General features: G+C 42.1%; 1 protein-coding gene across 14 annotated transcripts in view; it reads left to right on the forward strand.

Moving 5' to 3' along the window:
* ACOT7 (acyl-CoA thioesterase 7) overlaps window positions 1–15,553 on the forward strand; it is a 151,921-nt gene that overhangs the window by 109,195 nt on the left and 27,173 nt on the right. For 10 of the 14 annotated variants that reach the window (XM_074307784.1, XM_074307783.1, XM_074307787.1 and 7 more), the window contains one exon: window positions 11,570–11,754. The exons of 1 other annotated variant lie outside the window; for it this stretch is intronic. In XM_074307784.1, the coding sequence (XP_074163885.1) occupies window positions 11,570–11,754 (185 nt within the window). Of the gene's footprint in view, window positions 1–11,569; window positions 11,811–15,553 lie in introns of all 14 variants that reach the window. 3 more of the 14 variants (XM_074307793.1, XM_074307790.1, XM_074307792.1) reach the window with 2 other exon arrangements.

Here is a 15,553-nt window from a genome sequence, read left to right on the forward strand (position 1 = left end):
GTCAGTTGAAAAAAGCTGGAGTGGACAGAGCATCACGAGGACCCGAGTTAACCCAACTCACTTAGTAGCTGTGTGACCCTGGCCAAGTTACTTGGCTGCCTCTCTCTCTCACACACACACACACACACACACACACACACACACACACACACACACACACACAGGAAATAGCTCAGGAATGTCAGCTATACCTGCAGAATGATCCACAGAGAACCTGGAGAAGCTACATGGGATGAGCAGGGAAGTCCACGCCAGAAGCCTCAGGGCTTTCATTGTGGCTGGGCCCCTTCTCCTTCCTGTCTGGCCCCAAGTTTTCTCCCCATACAATGAAGGGCTGGGACAGAAGGGCTCAACCCTTGGATATACGATCATATGATTCCAGCTTGAGGATCCCAGCATCTCAAATGAGAAACCCCAGCCCTACCTTTCAAGGAACTTGTATTGCATATGGTCACCTCCATGTAAAGAACTAGGAGTAGAGGGGGGCCTCTGGCAGCGGGGGGAAGTGAGCCGAGTATTATTAGTACAATATTGATAATATTATATATCCCTTAGTATTGGAAATCAGTGTTTTGTAAGGTAAAGGGCCGGAGCTCTGAAAAAGTATACTTGAATCTAGGTCAGCAAGGTACTTCTAGTTAAGCATAGACTTAGTCCTTAGTATGGTGATGTAATGGGTGTGCTGCTCAGTGTGCTGTAGTGATGTAATGGTACTGAGGTATTTGAGGGAGTCTCGAACCTAGAAGAACTCTCTCAGCCATAGACACAAGAAAAGACACCAGACTCCATCTTTGACCATCCTCCTGGTGGCCCTCCTGCCTTCATCACTTCTCCACTAAGACCAAGGACTCGGGCTGATCCTGAGGACCTCCAGAAAGCTAGCCCAGACATTACAGTTACCAAGTTAAGTCTTGTCAAATATCATGAAGAGAAAACTTGTCCAGTTGATTAATAAATCCTTAAATGAATGAGCTTATGCTGTGAGGCAGATTAGTTGCAGATCTGACTCTTTATAAATAAACCTGATCCCTTTATTGATGAGATGTCAGATTTGTGGATCTTGGGCCTCATTGACAGCTTGCAACACTCCCAAACCAGATTAAAAAGTAATTGGGAAAATATATTAATGAAATCTTACTTTTCATAAAATTTTTTTAAATTTTTAAAATATTTTAATAATAATTGTATATGGTAGAATATAGGTCATGTTAACTTATGGTTTCCTAAGAAGGCACCTTATATATGATTTAATGAGCTCGTTTTTACTTGAATTTGATAACCCCTTCTTTACTGTCTACCGTGTCTGTTTTGGACCATCCTGATACCAGGGACTCTTCTACCTAGTATTCCTCCTTTGCCAGGATATTATATAATTATTGACGTGACATTCACTAGGGGAAAAAAAAGGATAACACATACAGGGCTGGATGGCCCAAGGAATTTTTGTTCAGTGGTCAATATATCTCATTAACTTCATTATTAGTGCCAGTGAGCACTTGATATGCTTCTGCCCATGTAGATACATTTGCTTATAGAATCACGTATAAACTGTCATACATATTTCCTGGCTCAGATGCCTTGTAAGAATAATAATCTTGTCATCTCTTTCACTGTCTCTGATAGAGAATGGAAAGGTGCACAAGAAAGCAGTTGCTCAGCTTTCTGTGAGGACAAACTCTCCACTCTGCATTTGCTTTTCTGCATTTTTGGGGTCAGCATGGACTATGCAGGAATTCAAAAGCCATGTTTGATGTAAGGCAGCTAAGCTGCCAGATGGAAGTGAAGGTGAATGCAGAAATTGCTTTCATTAGGACACTAACCCAGAAAGGATGCTGGTATGGGCGGGAAGGGGCACTGAAATACATGCTATTTAAAAGGGTGTTTGTTACTTTGGGGATTATATATTATTATTGTTATTATTATTATTATTATTATTATTATTATTATTATTATTATTATCTGTCAGATATCCTTCAGCCTCATAGAAGTTTTATTGAAATTGCTGGAGATCCTTTTCTTGAGATAAGAAAAAAAATTCTCTATTTTGTACTGTGTTGATGTTCTTGTGGCCTGGTTATATAGAAAGGCATATTAGTCTGCAAAGTGACATTTTAACTTATTGAAAACCCTTGAAAATATCAACTTTTTTTTTTTTTTTTTAACAGAAGCATATTATCATTACAAACTTAAAGCTGCTTATGTTGTGATAAGCTTGTGTGAAGTTTGCAGGAGGCAAGGGTAGAAATAGAAATAGTTCTAGGTGTGTAGGCAGCAGACCCGAGTTTAGTTCCTAGAATAACTTAATACTTGTATGCCCTCTGACCTTGACCTCATTATGATTGTTACCTTAGCAAATGAGATTATTTATAAAGCGCTTAGTATAATGCCTGACATATAGTAATGAATACATGTATAAGTCCCTTTCAGTGAAGAGAATAATACCTGTCCTGTTTTCATCACAGGGTTTTTTTTTTGTTTTTGTTTTTTGATCTTTTTTAGTATTTAATTTTTTTCTCAATTACACGTAAAAACAATTTTTTTTTTAAGTTCCAATTCTCTTCCTCCCTAACTCCTGAGATCCAAGCCCTTTGAGATTCCAGACTTCAACCTTGAGTTCCATATTACCACTACCTCTTCCCACTTCCCATTTCCCTGATGTTGGGAGGAGGAGCACTGCCCCAGCTCTAGCCTCTGTCACAAGAACCTACAAAGTAGTGACCCAGCCAGGTGGTTCTTGGAACTCATATCTCCTGCAGATTCATTTTTGTTTTACTTAGTTGTCAAAGTTATAAATTTAATTAGCATTAAATCTAGATTTTAGCAAACTATGTGATACCTTATAGAAAAAAAAAATAGAAAGATGTGAGCTGGATTTTGAACTGGTTGAATAACTGGACTCAAAAGAGGGACCATTGTTAATTTCTTTTTTAGAAATAATAGCCTTGAATTTTTTAAAAATACATGCAAAAATAGTTTTTAACAATCGCACCTTTGCAAAATTTTTCTTCCTTCTCTCTTCCCTAGAGAGCATGTAATCCAATATAGGTTACACATATGCAATTCTTTTAAGCATATCTCCATATTCATCATGCTGCACAAGAAAAATCAGATCAAAAAAGGAAGAAAGACGAGAGAAAAAAGACAAGCGACAAAGTTGAAAATACTATGTGGTGATGCACATTCGGTCCCCATAGTCCTCTCTGTGAATGCAGTCTATTGGAATTGACCTGAATCACCTCATTGTTGAAAAGAGCCAAGTCGGTCACATAATCTTGTTGTGCATAACAACAAGTCTTGGTTCTCCTCACTTCATTTAGCATCAGTTCAGGTAATTTTTTCCGGGGCCATTATTATTTCAAGACTTATCTTGAAAAGAGGTCTCTGATAGATGCCCTTGGGATCTGTGCTTGGCTCTGTGCTATTGAACAGGTTTGTCAGGACTCTCAGGCACAGAAGGTAATAAAAAGCTGGGAGGAAGAAATAGCCCTGCAAAGGATATTCAGTTTCCAAGATGCTCCTGCCAAGATAAAAACTGGGCCCGATTGAATCAGGTCAGCTTTACTAGAAGGAAAAGTCCTGTGCTCATGTTCAAAAAGGAGCTTCCAGAGCATCACATGTAGAGGGGATGTCTGGTGACAATTCTTATGAAAGGGACCCTAGGAGTCTGAGGGGACTGCGGGCTTTGGTCTCCAAGAATGTTTCTGGACTCTTTAAGTAAGTGGTAGGGAGACATGGAAGAAGTTCCAGAAAGAGAGTTGAGGATATCAAGGTATACTCTAGTCCCTGTACCCTAGTCCCTAATTCAATTACATTGATGGAATTATATTCTTAGCACACATTTGAGAAGGGAGATATTAAGTTGCCTGTGGAAAAAAATGCAACTGAAAAAGACACAGGTTCATGCCATCTGGAGACTGAAAAAGTGAAGACTGAAGATATGCTATACATTTCTATTTCCCTGAGGCAGTTAAGTGACTTGCCCAGGGTCATACAGCTAGGAAGTCTCTGAGACCACATTTGAACTCAGGTCCTCCTGAATTCAAGACTGGTGCTCTATCCACTGTGCCACCTAGCTGTCCCACTATATATATTTAAAGGGCTAGCCTGGAGAAGGATCCTGTGCAATGGGGAGAAATTTCAAGGGGGCAAATTTAGGCTCAATATCAAGAAAGTTTGCAGAAAATTAGAGCTTCCTCAGAGTAGAAAGGACTGCCTCAGGAAGTAATAGATAGCCCTCTTGCTGGAAGTCTTAAAAAGTGAGAGGGTTGTTTTTCAGGTATCTGTTGGATTATGTGGTTACTATGAATGTCTCCAGTTGGAAGTACTGTGATTCCTTTCATCTGTTCTCTATCTCCCCGCCTTTCCTTCTCTTTTCTGTCATGTATTCAAAGACTTGCATTCTTTCATGCTGCTGTTGCTTTGCTTGTACCCTTTCTTCTGGCCAACTCTGTTTTTTCTTGCAGACTTGCAGACCCTCTGTTACCATCAGTAGGTCAGTTAATGTATTTCAGGCACTGTGCTGAAGTGTTGGGGATACAAAGGAAGATTAAAAAAAAAACCCTCAGGTCTCGAGGAGCTCACTGTCTAATGTGGAGAACAACATAGAAAAACTAAGATTAGGGGCTGGGAAGGTGTGATTTTAGGGAAGATTGGAAGGAGGCAATGAGGAGGAAGAATGTTCTCGGCATGAGCAATATCAAGTGAGATGGTTCTGTCAGAAGATGGAGTGTCTTGTGTGAGGAACAGCCTAGAGAGGCACACAGGTGGCAGAGAAAGTTGATGGAACGTGGATCACACCCACGTTGTCTCTTCCTAATCAGTAGGTGGCTGGGGTAGTAACACCATCTCCTCCCTCCCCAATCCAACAAGAGCCCTTCCACCTGGGCCTGTGAGATCACTGGCTCTGGAATCAGCAAGAGCAGCCAAGACACAGGAACTTGGAGATCTTACCGTTTTGTCTGATGATGGCGTTCTAAGCTGGAAGAGACTTCCAAGTTAGCCCCACCTCATTTTACTGATGATGCTCTTATTGTGGAGGGATAGGGTCATGAAGTTAGCTGGTTGCTAATGAACAAGTCAAGTATCTTTTTCATTTGACTCAAGAAACTCTCATAGTCAACTAGTCAACACTTTTACTATGTGTCAGAATGAATCTTGGGATATAAATATAAAAACAGTTACTCTCAAAGAACTTTTTAAAAATTTTTTAATAAGCATCTGTCCTTTCTTTCTTAAGTCTCTTTTTGATCCTCACAACAACGCTGGAAGGTGGGTGCTCATTATTATCTCTGTTTTACAGGTGAGGAAGTGCATTGTCCAGGGTCACAATCTAGTCAGTGTCTGAGGCTACATTTGAACTCTGGTCTTTCTGATTCCAGACCCTGCACTGTGTGTGTGTGTGTGTGTGTGTGTGTGTGTGTGTGTGTGTGTGTGTGTGAAATAATTTTTTTATTATAGCTTTTTATTTACCAGATATATGCATAAGTAATTTTCCAGCATTAACAATTGCAAAACCTTTTGTTCCAACTTTTCCCCTCCTTCCCCCCACCCCTTCCCCTAAATGGCTGGTTGGCCAATACATGTTATATATGTTAAAATATAAGTTAAATACAATATATGTATACATGTCCATACAGTTGTTTTGCTGTACAAAAAGAATCGGACTTTGAAATAGTGCACAATTAGCCTGTGAAGGAAATCAAAAATGCAGGTGGACAAAAATAGAGGGATTGGGAATTCTGTGTAGTGGTTCATAGTCATCTCCCAGAGTTCTTTCCCTGGGTATAGCTGGTTCAGTTTCATTACTGCTCTATTGGATTTGGTTCATCTCATTGTTGAAAAGGGCCACGTCCATCAGAATTGATCTTGTTGAAGTATACAATGATCTCCTGATTCTGCTCATTTCACTCAGCATCAGTTCCTGTAAGTCTCTCCAGGCCTTTCTGAAATCATCCTGCTGGTCATTTCTTATAGAACAATAATATTCCATAACATTCATATACCATAATTTATTCAGCCATTCTCCAATTGATGGGCATCCACATACTTTCCAATTTCTGGCCACTACAAAGAGGGCTGCCACAAACATTCTTGCACATACAGTTCCCTTTCCCTTAAGATCTCTTTGGGATATAAGCCCAGTAGTAGCACTGCTGGATCAAAGGGGATACACAATTTGATAACTTTTTGAGCATAGTTCCAAATTGCTCTCCAGAATGGCTGGATGTATTCATAATTCCACCAACAATGTATCAATGTCCCTGTTTCCCACATCCCCTCCAACATTCTGCATTATCTTTCCCTGTCATTCTAGCCAATTTGACAGATGTGTAGTGGTATCTCAAAGTCTACAGACCTGGCACTTCATGCACTGTGGCAATACAAGTGTCTTGAAAAGTAGGATTTCAACTAGCCGGGCAGTGGCAGCTTGTCCACTGTAGGCGTGGGATGTTGTTAGAGGCTTTGCAGATCACGCTCAGCTGAGTCAGGCAGGACAGAATTGGGCAGTGGCTCAAAGTCCAATTTGACTGGCAGATGGAGTCGACAGAGTGTCCTGCAAGGGGACAAAGGGAGGTTGGAGCCAACGGTCACAGTGACAGACTAGGAAACTTGGGTTTTGTCTGGGGGAGGTGCCTCACATAGTGTCTGAAAGTGGACTAAATGTTAGTTTAACAGTAATTAAATGCTTATCAGATAGTGAGTTGCAAAGGATGCTTAAGGGGCAGCTAGGTGGCATAGTGGAATTGAGTACCGGCCTAGAGTCAGGAGGACCCAAGTTCAAATGCTGATTCAGGTACGTGATAATTACTACCTGTGCGACCCATCGTCACTTAACCCCAATTGCCTCACCCCCAAAAAAATTTTTTTTTAAAGAAAAGGATGCTCATTAGATTGCTTGGTTGTTTCTTTTTGTATCCCCAGCACTTAGCATAGTACCTATCCTGTTAAGGGTGATTAATGATGTCTATTAACTAACATTGATATGAAAGGAAGATGGAAGAATAGTGTGACTTTAAGGGAGGAAAACCTTTTAAGAAGCCTTCTCAAAAGATCTAATTAACACATAAGGAGTGCAAAGGAGAGGAAATGTGTGAGGCTATTGTGGAAGTAGAATTAATAGAATTTCAAGAATTAGATCTCCAAGGTTCTTTAAACATTTCCAAGGAGCATTGATCCAGTCTCTGCTTGAAGGTTTCCAGGAAAAAGGAACTCACTAGTTCTTGAGGGAACCCACTCTATTTCTGGATAACTTTGATTAAGTTGTTTCTAAAATTGGTTTTTCTGCATTTTCTACCAACTAATCTCAGTTTGATTAATTTGGGGGCAAATCAAATCAAATCCTTTTTGTAAGTGAAAGAATTTCCAATACTTTTTCCTGACCCCAGGGTATTCACTCTTAAAACATGGTTTCCTAGTTCCCCCAACATCTAGATTACTTTCTTCTGCACGTTTGAAGCTTGTTGGCATCTTGATCACACTGTGATGTGACTGTTCTAGACACCTTCTGGGTCATCTCAGGAGAGGGTGACATTATCTTGTGAGACCTATTGACTCTTACAGCCTATTGACCTTACAGTTCTAAGGACTAAATAATTTATCCCTTCTAAGTTCTAGTTAAGTTCAGTACAGCATTCTAGCCTCTTGAGCAGGGGGGTTCTCAAACTACGGCCCGTGGGCCAGATGCAGCCACTGAGGACGTTTATGCGGCCCGCCAGTTATGGCAAATGGGCTGAGGGGCAGAGACAGATGTGAGTTTTTGTTTTTACTATAGTCCGGCCCTTCCACAGTCTGAGGGACAGTGAACTGGCCCCCTATTTAAAAGTTTGAGGACCACTGCTTGAGATTTTTTTTGGATATTTCTATACATTTTCAACTTTGAAGGAAAGATCATCCAGCCCAGCTCTTTCATTTTGTTGGGACCTGGGATGAGGATACCAGGAACCTAGAGGGGAAAGGACTTTTGTTATGGTCACTTAGCTAGTTAGTGAAAAGATACATGTTGATCCTCCTTGCCAACTTCGTAACATTCAAAACATATAACATTTCATTTTTGTGCCTTTTTCCAAGCATGTTGAACTGAACCGGCCGAGGAAAGAATCTGTGGCAGCAGGTCACATCTTCCTAAGTATGAATCACTTCAGTAGTACAAGAGTCCTTCCATTCATTCTTGACCACTCTGTACTCAGAGGTGAAAAGCATAATGAAAAATCAACTCATAAACCATGGTCATTCAGTGTTGACAATTTGACAGACATTTTACCAAAATTTAAGTAACTGAGCTTATTATTTCAAGGAAAACAACTGGTGGTATTTGTCACCAAGGATAAAACATGAGTTTTCAAACAATTAGAATTGGAGGAAAATGGTATCCACCATCATTACCTTGACAGATTTGCAATAGTTAGCCTTTTCTGCCGAGATTAGTGAATTAATGAATGTGATTTTTGATATGAGTATAATATACACTTGTATATTATATTTTGTACATCACATATAATAAAATGAGTTAGCATTTGGAAGATCTGCATGACTCATTGACCAGATGACCACTTTATGATGTTACAAATTATGAGTGGGTGACAGGAAGAGACAAAAGAATGATGAGAAACTTTAAGATGCACTTTCAGAAAGGACAGTTGTGACAGATCTATGTCATATATCTGATTTGTGATTTCTTTGGCCTGTATTGATATGTATAACCCAGCGTAAAACTAGAAAACTGGAGCTCGTTCCTGTCGACATAAAACTTGCCTTTAAAGGAGCCAAGAACTAAGACTGAGACCGACCTGTGGCAGAGAATGAGATGTCAGTGTCTATGGAAGTATAGAGGAGGCTGGACACAGCAAGGCAAGAAGGCCATAGACAGAATGGGGGACTGCCCTGGCAGAGGCCCCTTCCTGAGAAATACATTTAAGTTAGTTTAAAGGGACTAGATAGCTGGGACACACAGGTCATCGGGCTGCCTGTGACACTTGTGCATTGTTTGTGGAGCCTTGAATCAGCACCGTCCCTTTGGACAGCAACAGGAAGCCTGGCAGTGAGCTGGGACCAGATGGGGAGCTTGACTCAGTGGCCTATCTTTTTTTTTTTTTTTTTTTTTTTTTTTTGGTTCTTAATATTTTATTATCTTTGCCACTCATGTGAAGTCAACAAACCTCTTCTTTTTTTTTTTTTTTTTTTTTATTATATATATATATATATATATATATATATTTTATAATATTATCCCTTGTATTCATTTTTCCAATTTACCCCCCCTCCCTCTATTCCCTCCCCCCGACGACAGGCAATACCATACATTTTACATGTGTTACAATATAGTCTAGGTACAATACATGTGTGCGAATATCACTTTCTTGTTGCACAATAAACATTAGATTCCGAAGGTACATGCAACCTGGGCAGACAGATATTAGTGCTAACAATTTTCATTCCCCTCCCAGTGTTTCTTCTCTGGGTGTAGCTACCTCTGTCCATCATTGATCAACTGGAAGTGAGTTGGATCTTCTTTATGTTGAAGATTTCCTCAGTGGCCTATCTTAAATCTGCTCCCATGTCTCCATGACCCCCAAGCCTCTCCTAGCTCTCAGAAGTCATTATTATTTTTATTAGCATTGTGGATGCTATCGCAAAACTGCACCGGCAGCCAACAGGGAGGAAGGAAGAAGGTGCTGAGCTCGCAGTGGCCAAGAACGGTGTGACACAAAGCCGGCTCAGTCTGGAGGGGGGTCCACGTGGAACTGTGGGCCATTGAGATTCTTAAGGGCTCTGACCTGGCTTTTTGTAACGCTACGGGGCAGGAAATGCTCATACTGATTGTCCCAACACATGGCCTGAGATGGAAGCCATCTCTTTGGGCCAGGTTATATAGGTGGGTGATGGACTGAATGATATGGGGGAAGCTAAAAGCAGTAGAGTCCATCCCCCCCACCACCACCACCAAGGAGTCTGGGTAGAATGATGTCAAAGACAATTGTAGAGCACATGCATCAGGCAGGTTCTCTCCTGTCAAAGGTCACAAACTCTGTGGTCCTTTTTGCAGTGAGGCGAGAAAAGTCTTTCATTTCTGCAGTCCACAGCTGACAGCCCCTGGTTTTCCTCCAGTCTAGCCTATGTTCGGTTCACATCATCCACCATTTGTCAAACCTCTCCTATTGGCAAGGCTCTGAACTGGGCACTGGGGACCCAACGCACAATTCCTGTCCTTGGGGAACTTCTATCCCAGCGTGAGGTGAACAAGCATAGGCAGCAACATAAAATAAGTCCGGGTGCACTGGGTCTGAGGAGGGGAAATCGCCTTTAGCTGGTTGGGTCAGCAAGCATTTATTCAGTGCCACGTGCCAGGCAGTGTCTGTGCTAAGAGCTGAGGAGCCAGATAGAAAAGCAGTCCTGAATGTTGGCTAGCTAGGAAGGTGTCCCTGAGGAGGAGCTGGAGCAAACAGTGATGTGCTTTGCTGCACTGTCAGCTTTAGGGCTTTTCGTGGCATGGGGGAAAGATTTGGACAGAGAGCTCGTGGCTTGGCCTTGACACACGTCCTCTCACTGTGAGCAGCCTCAGTTTCTCCAGCTGTTAATATTAATATCAACCCTTGCTTTGTGTGGATGGGAAAGAAGTGGCAAACGAGCAGTGTTGTTGTAGCAGACAAGGACAGGAGGTCTGGGCTTGGCTTCCACCATTTGGATTCGGACCTCTAGGCGTGACTTCAAGGATGAAAGTTCTTGGCGTATTTCTTGTGCCCAAACTCCTTTCCCTTATATTTGGAGCCTCTAAAAGGTAACTGAGTTGGGCCTTCATGTTAAATAGCCCGAGCCGAGATCCCAACTTGTAATGATTATTGGAGACAATTTGCTCCTCTCTCTGCCTTAGAATTGAGAATATTGTTAGCTGTCTTCCTTCCCCTAATTATCAGACATTTGAACGTGAGTACGTTAACCCTTGTTGCTCTCCTAATGGTTTTCGTTGCTGACCACGGGGCTCCTTCCTTCCCCCCAGAAATGACTCCTTCATTTCGACACGAAGCAATGGATGTAAGTATAGCTCTGACTCTGGCCCAGAACAGCCCAGCACCTCATCTAGAATAACCTTCGTCTGTAGGCTGCCTGTCTCCTCCCTAACAGCAGTCTGCCCCTCACATGCTTCTCCTCCTGGCCTACTAAACATGCCTTGTTTATTAACCCACCTCTTGAGCTTGGATCAGTAGTTGTCTTAGAGGATCTAGAAAGATTCTGTTGATTGTAGGGCTCTGGCAGTGTGAGCCTCTGCTTTTCCCTTCGTCTCTTCTGTGCCCGCCTCTCACAGTGACGAGATCTTTGCCTCCTGGCTTCTGGCCCAGCTCAGCCCAGGGACAAGTGGCTGCTCCCCGGGGCTTCGGTGACCGGCTGTGCTGGCGGGCTCGGCCCAACGGCTGTCACCAAGCTGAAAGATGACCACTGTTGAGAAGAGGCATCTTCTGGCTGTCTTACTACCACGTTTCTTAGGTCGCCCTTACCTAACATCCCCCTGATTCTCCTTCCCCCCTCTGTTCCGGGCTGTGCCCTGAGGGCTCATGAGCCTGTTGGTGCCTTTCAGGTTGTGTCATCACCATCTCCGGGCGCATGACCTTCACGAGCAATAAGTCCATGGAGATTGAAGTTTTAGTGGATGCCGATCCTGTCGCGTTGCATTCCCAAGGGAGATACCGTGCTGCCAGTGCCTTTGTCACCTATGTGTCCCTGAGCAAAGAAGGCAAGACGCTGCCCGTCCCTCAGCTGCTGGTGAGTAGGCCAGGATCCGGGCTTCGGGGGGGTTCCAGGCAGAAGCTGGCTTTGGTGTGCTTTTCTTGGCTTGCCTCCTCCCCCTGGTCACATAGTGGGGCGTCCTCAAGCTCAGGGCGTCCGGCAGTGACATGTGTTGGCCAAGTGTAGTCATTGTTGTGTCAGTGGTGTAAGGCACCCTGCCCGGCTCTCTGAGACAGAGCCCACAGAGAGAGCCAGCTTCAGGGTCAGGAGGACCTGAGTGCGAGTCTGCCTTCTGACACGGCCCTCAGCCCCCACACCATCCTCTGAGGTGCTAAGCTGCAGGCTAGATGCCCTTCTGTCAGCAGGTCCTTGTGCAAAAACCAGACTAACAGCTGCTGTCTGCTGAGCATATCGAAGCAGCTCCTTCGGCTGGCTCAAGAGCATCCCAAGAGATCACATTTACAGTGGCCATAAGCAAACCAAAGAATTCAGTTAGCAGTGTTTTGGCTTTGTTTAGAGGGTGTGTGTGTGTGTGTGTGTGTGTGTGTGTGTGTGTGTGTGTATGATACACACTTGCTTGCAGAGATCATGTTTATGAAGCTTGGAATTCTTGGTATTTTATAAAATGCTTTTGAGTCATTTTCTGAAAGAGTGCTGGTTGACCTTGTGGAAGGTGTCCAAAAGGCCACGGAGAGCCTCCTTTGCTAAGATGACAAATCTAGTCTCAGCTTTGTCAGCTCATCCCTAAGTGATCTCAGTCAGTGGTGATCCCTCCAGGCAAATATTGGATGTTGATGATCTCCAAGATCCTGCCCAGCTCTGATGTTCAATTAAGGCTCAATGTCTTGGTCACTGGGGCCGGTTTCCTGCCTGCTCAGGCTGACAGCTTGGAGCTCCCCAACTTGCATTATAAATCGAGTTACTCTTGCTGGCATCTTTGAATGTCTATGTCATTCAGCCTCTCACCCTAGGAATGTTGGGAGGCCGTCGGATGGGACATTTCTCATTCTTGGGCGATTTCTCTCTTGTGCTTGTGCTTAAAGGTTGAGACTTTACAGGTTCAGGAGCTCCTCAGCCTCTACTATGAAGTACTTCAAAACAGAGAAAGGAGGTAGTGTCCCACCTGCTAAATGAAGATCAGGTCCCTCTTTTAGAACTTCTGTTTTTATCCCATTAGTCTCTTTCATGGACCAATAAGAAAATCAGTACCCTTAGAGTAAATCAGGGTGTTCTGGTTGTTAACAGTTGATAAGAGGAGGATTTGTGTAGGGGAGGAAGTTTGGATTAGAGGGGAGGCTGGAAAGCATCCGAAGCATCGCTCTGGACCAGAGCCAGTTCTTAAATCCCAAACGTATTGGGTCTGCCATGTGACTGGCACTTTTGTGGAAGAGTTCAAGCAGAATCACTTGGGCATTCTACCAACTCTGAGAAACTTCTCCATAGACACTTCCTCCTCCCCCCAGGCCCCATCTGCTCCCTCATGTCTGGTCCATGCCATGCTCATCACTGGTTTCTGTCAGATGTCACACATTTAAGAATCGGCGATGAGCTTATTTGAACAAAACCCCACCACCAAACCACGTACACCGACAATAAACAGATTTCCTCTCATTTCAAATTCCAAGGTTTTCTTCTTCCTGTTGCTATGATCATCTTGTTATTCCCTTCTACACTCTAGAAGGCAGGAAGCATGTTGCTCCTTAGTCTCCATCTCAGCAGACCAAATGTTTCATGAATGGTTGTTGAGAAATGAACCACATTGCTTAGCGTGGCCATGTGGGAATCTTAGTTGAAATAGTCATGTAATGTCTGATTTGGAAAGGACCTTAAAGGCCAGTTAGCCCAGAAATGTTCTGTTTAATGTTTAACAAGTGGCTCTTGGTATATTTTCAAGTGAGGACTCTGGAATGATATACCTGAACACATTTTAAAATTTAATCTGTATCCTTAACATTTTCTCCATTGCTTTTAGTATAGTATAGGCAATCAAAACATGAAATCAAGCTCTTGATTTTAGCATTTGCCAAATTCTTTTTACCATGAACCAAAGTTCTTTTTTAAAAAAATTATTTATTTTTTATTTTTTTTTATTTTATACTTGGAATTTTTTTTGACAGTACATATGCATGAGTAATTTTTTTTAACATTATCCCTTGTATTCATTTTTCCAAAATTTCCCCTCCCTCCCCTAGATGACAGGCAATCCCATACATATTAAATGTGTTACAGTATAACCTAGATACAATATATGTGTGTAAATCCAATTTTCTTGTTGCACATTAAGAATTGGATTCCGAAGGTATAAGTAACCTGGGTAGATAGACAGTAGTGCTAACAATTTACATTCACTTCCCAGTGTTCCTTCTCTGGGTGTAGTTGTTTCTGTCCATCATTGATCAGCTGGAAGTGAGTTGGTTTTTCTTTATGTTGAAGATTTCCACTTCCATCAGAATACATCCTCATACAGTATTGTTGTTGAAGTGTACAGTGATCTTCTGGTTCTGCTCATTTCACTCAGCATCAGTTGATTTAAGTCTCTCCAAACCTCTCTGTATTCCTCCTGTTGGTCATTTCTTACAGAGCAATAATATTCCATAACCTTCATATACCACAATTTACCCAACCATTCTCCAATGGATGGACATCCATTCAACTTCCAGTTTCTAGCTACAACAAAAAGAGCTGCCCCAAACATTTTGGCACATACAGGTCCCTTTTCCCCCCCTCAGTATTTCTCTGGGATATAAGCCCAATAGCAGCACTGCTGGGTCAAAGGGTATGCACAGTTTGATAACTTTTTGGGCATAATTCCAGATTGCTCTCCAGAATGGCTGGATTCTTTCACAACTCCACCAACAATGCATCAATGTCCCAGTTTTCCCACAGCCCCTCCAACATTCATCGTTATTTGTTCCTGTCATCTTAGCCAATCTGACAGGTGTGCAGTGGTATCTCAGAGTGGTCTTAATTTGCATTTCTCTGATCAGTAGTGATTTGGAACACTCTTTCATATGAGTGGAAATAGTTTCAATTTCTTCCTCTGAGAATTGTTCATATCCTTTGACCATTTATCAATTGGAGAATGGCTTGATTTCTTATAAATTAGAGTCAGTTCTCTATATATTACCAAAATTCTTTTTTAAAAAATTTTCAATAGGATTTTAGTTTTCCAAATACATGTAAAAAGAATCTATAAGATTTATGTTGGAAATTTTTCTCCTCCTTTCCCTTCCCTCCCCCTTCAAGACAAGTAATGTATTGATAGGTTAAATATGTGCAGTTTTCAACATATTTCCAAAATTGTCAGTTTGTGCAAGAAGCAAAAGAGAAAAAACAAAACAAAAATGAAAATATTATGCTTTGATTCAGTCTCGATAGTTCTCTTTCTGGATGCAGGTGGCATTTTTCATCCCAGATCTATTGAAATTTCCTTGAATCACCACAGTGCTCAGAAGAGCCAAGTCCATCACATATAATCTTGCTGTGTACTATGTTCTGTACAGTGTTCTCCTGGTTCTGCTCACTTCACTCAGCACCAGTTCATTCGAGTCTCTTCAGACCTTTCTAAAATTAATCTGCTGATCGCTTCTTATGGAACAATAATATCCATAACATTCCTATACCATACCTTATTCAGCCATTCCCTAGCTGGTGGGCATCTACTCAGTTTCCAGTTCCTTGCCACTACAAAAAGGGCTGCCACAAACATTTTTGCACATTTTCCCCTTTTTTATGATCTCTTTGAGATACAGACCCAGTAGAGACAGTGCTGGATCAAAGGGGATATACAGTTTGATAGCCCTTTGCTTCTAAATTGCTCTCCAGAATGGCTGGA

Source organism: Sminthopsis crassicaudata, chromosome 3 (genome assembly GCF_048593235.1).
Source record: "Sminthopsis crassicaudata isolate SCR6 chromosome 3, ASM4859323v1, whole genome shotgun sequence".
NCBI classification, from domain to species: Eukaryota; Metazoa; Chordata; class Mammalia; order Dasyuromorphia; family Dasyuridae; genus Sminthopsis; species Sminthopsis crassicaudata.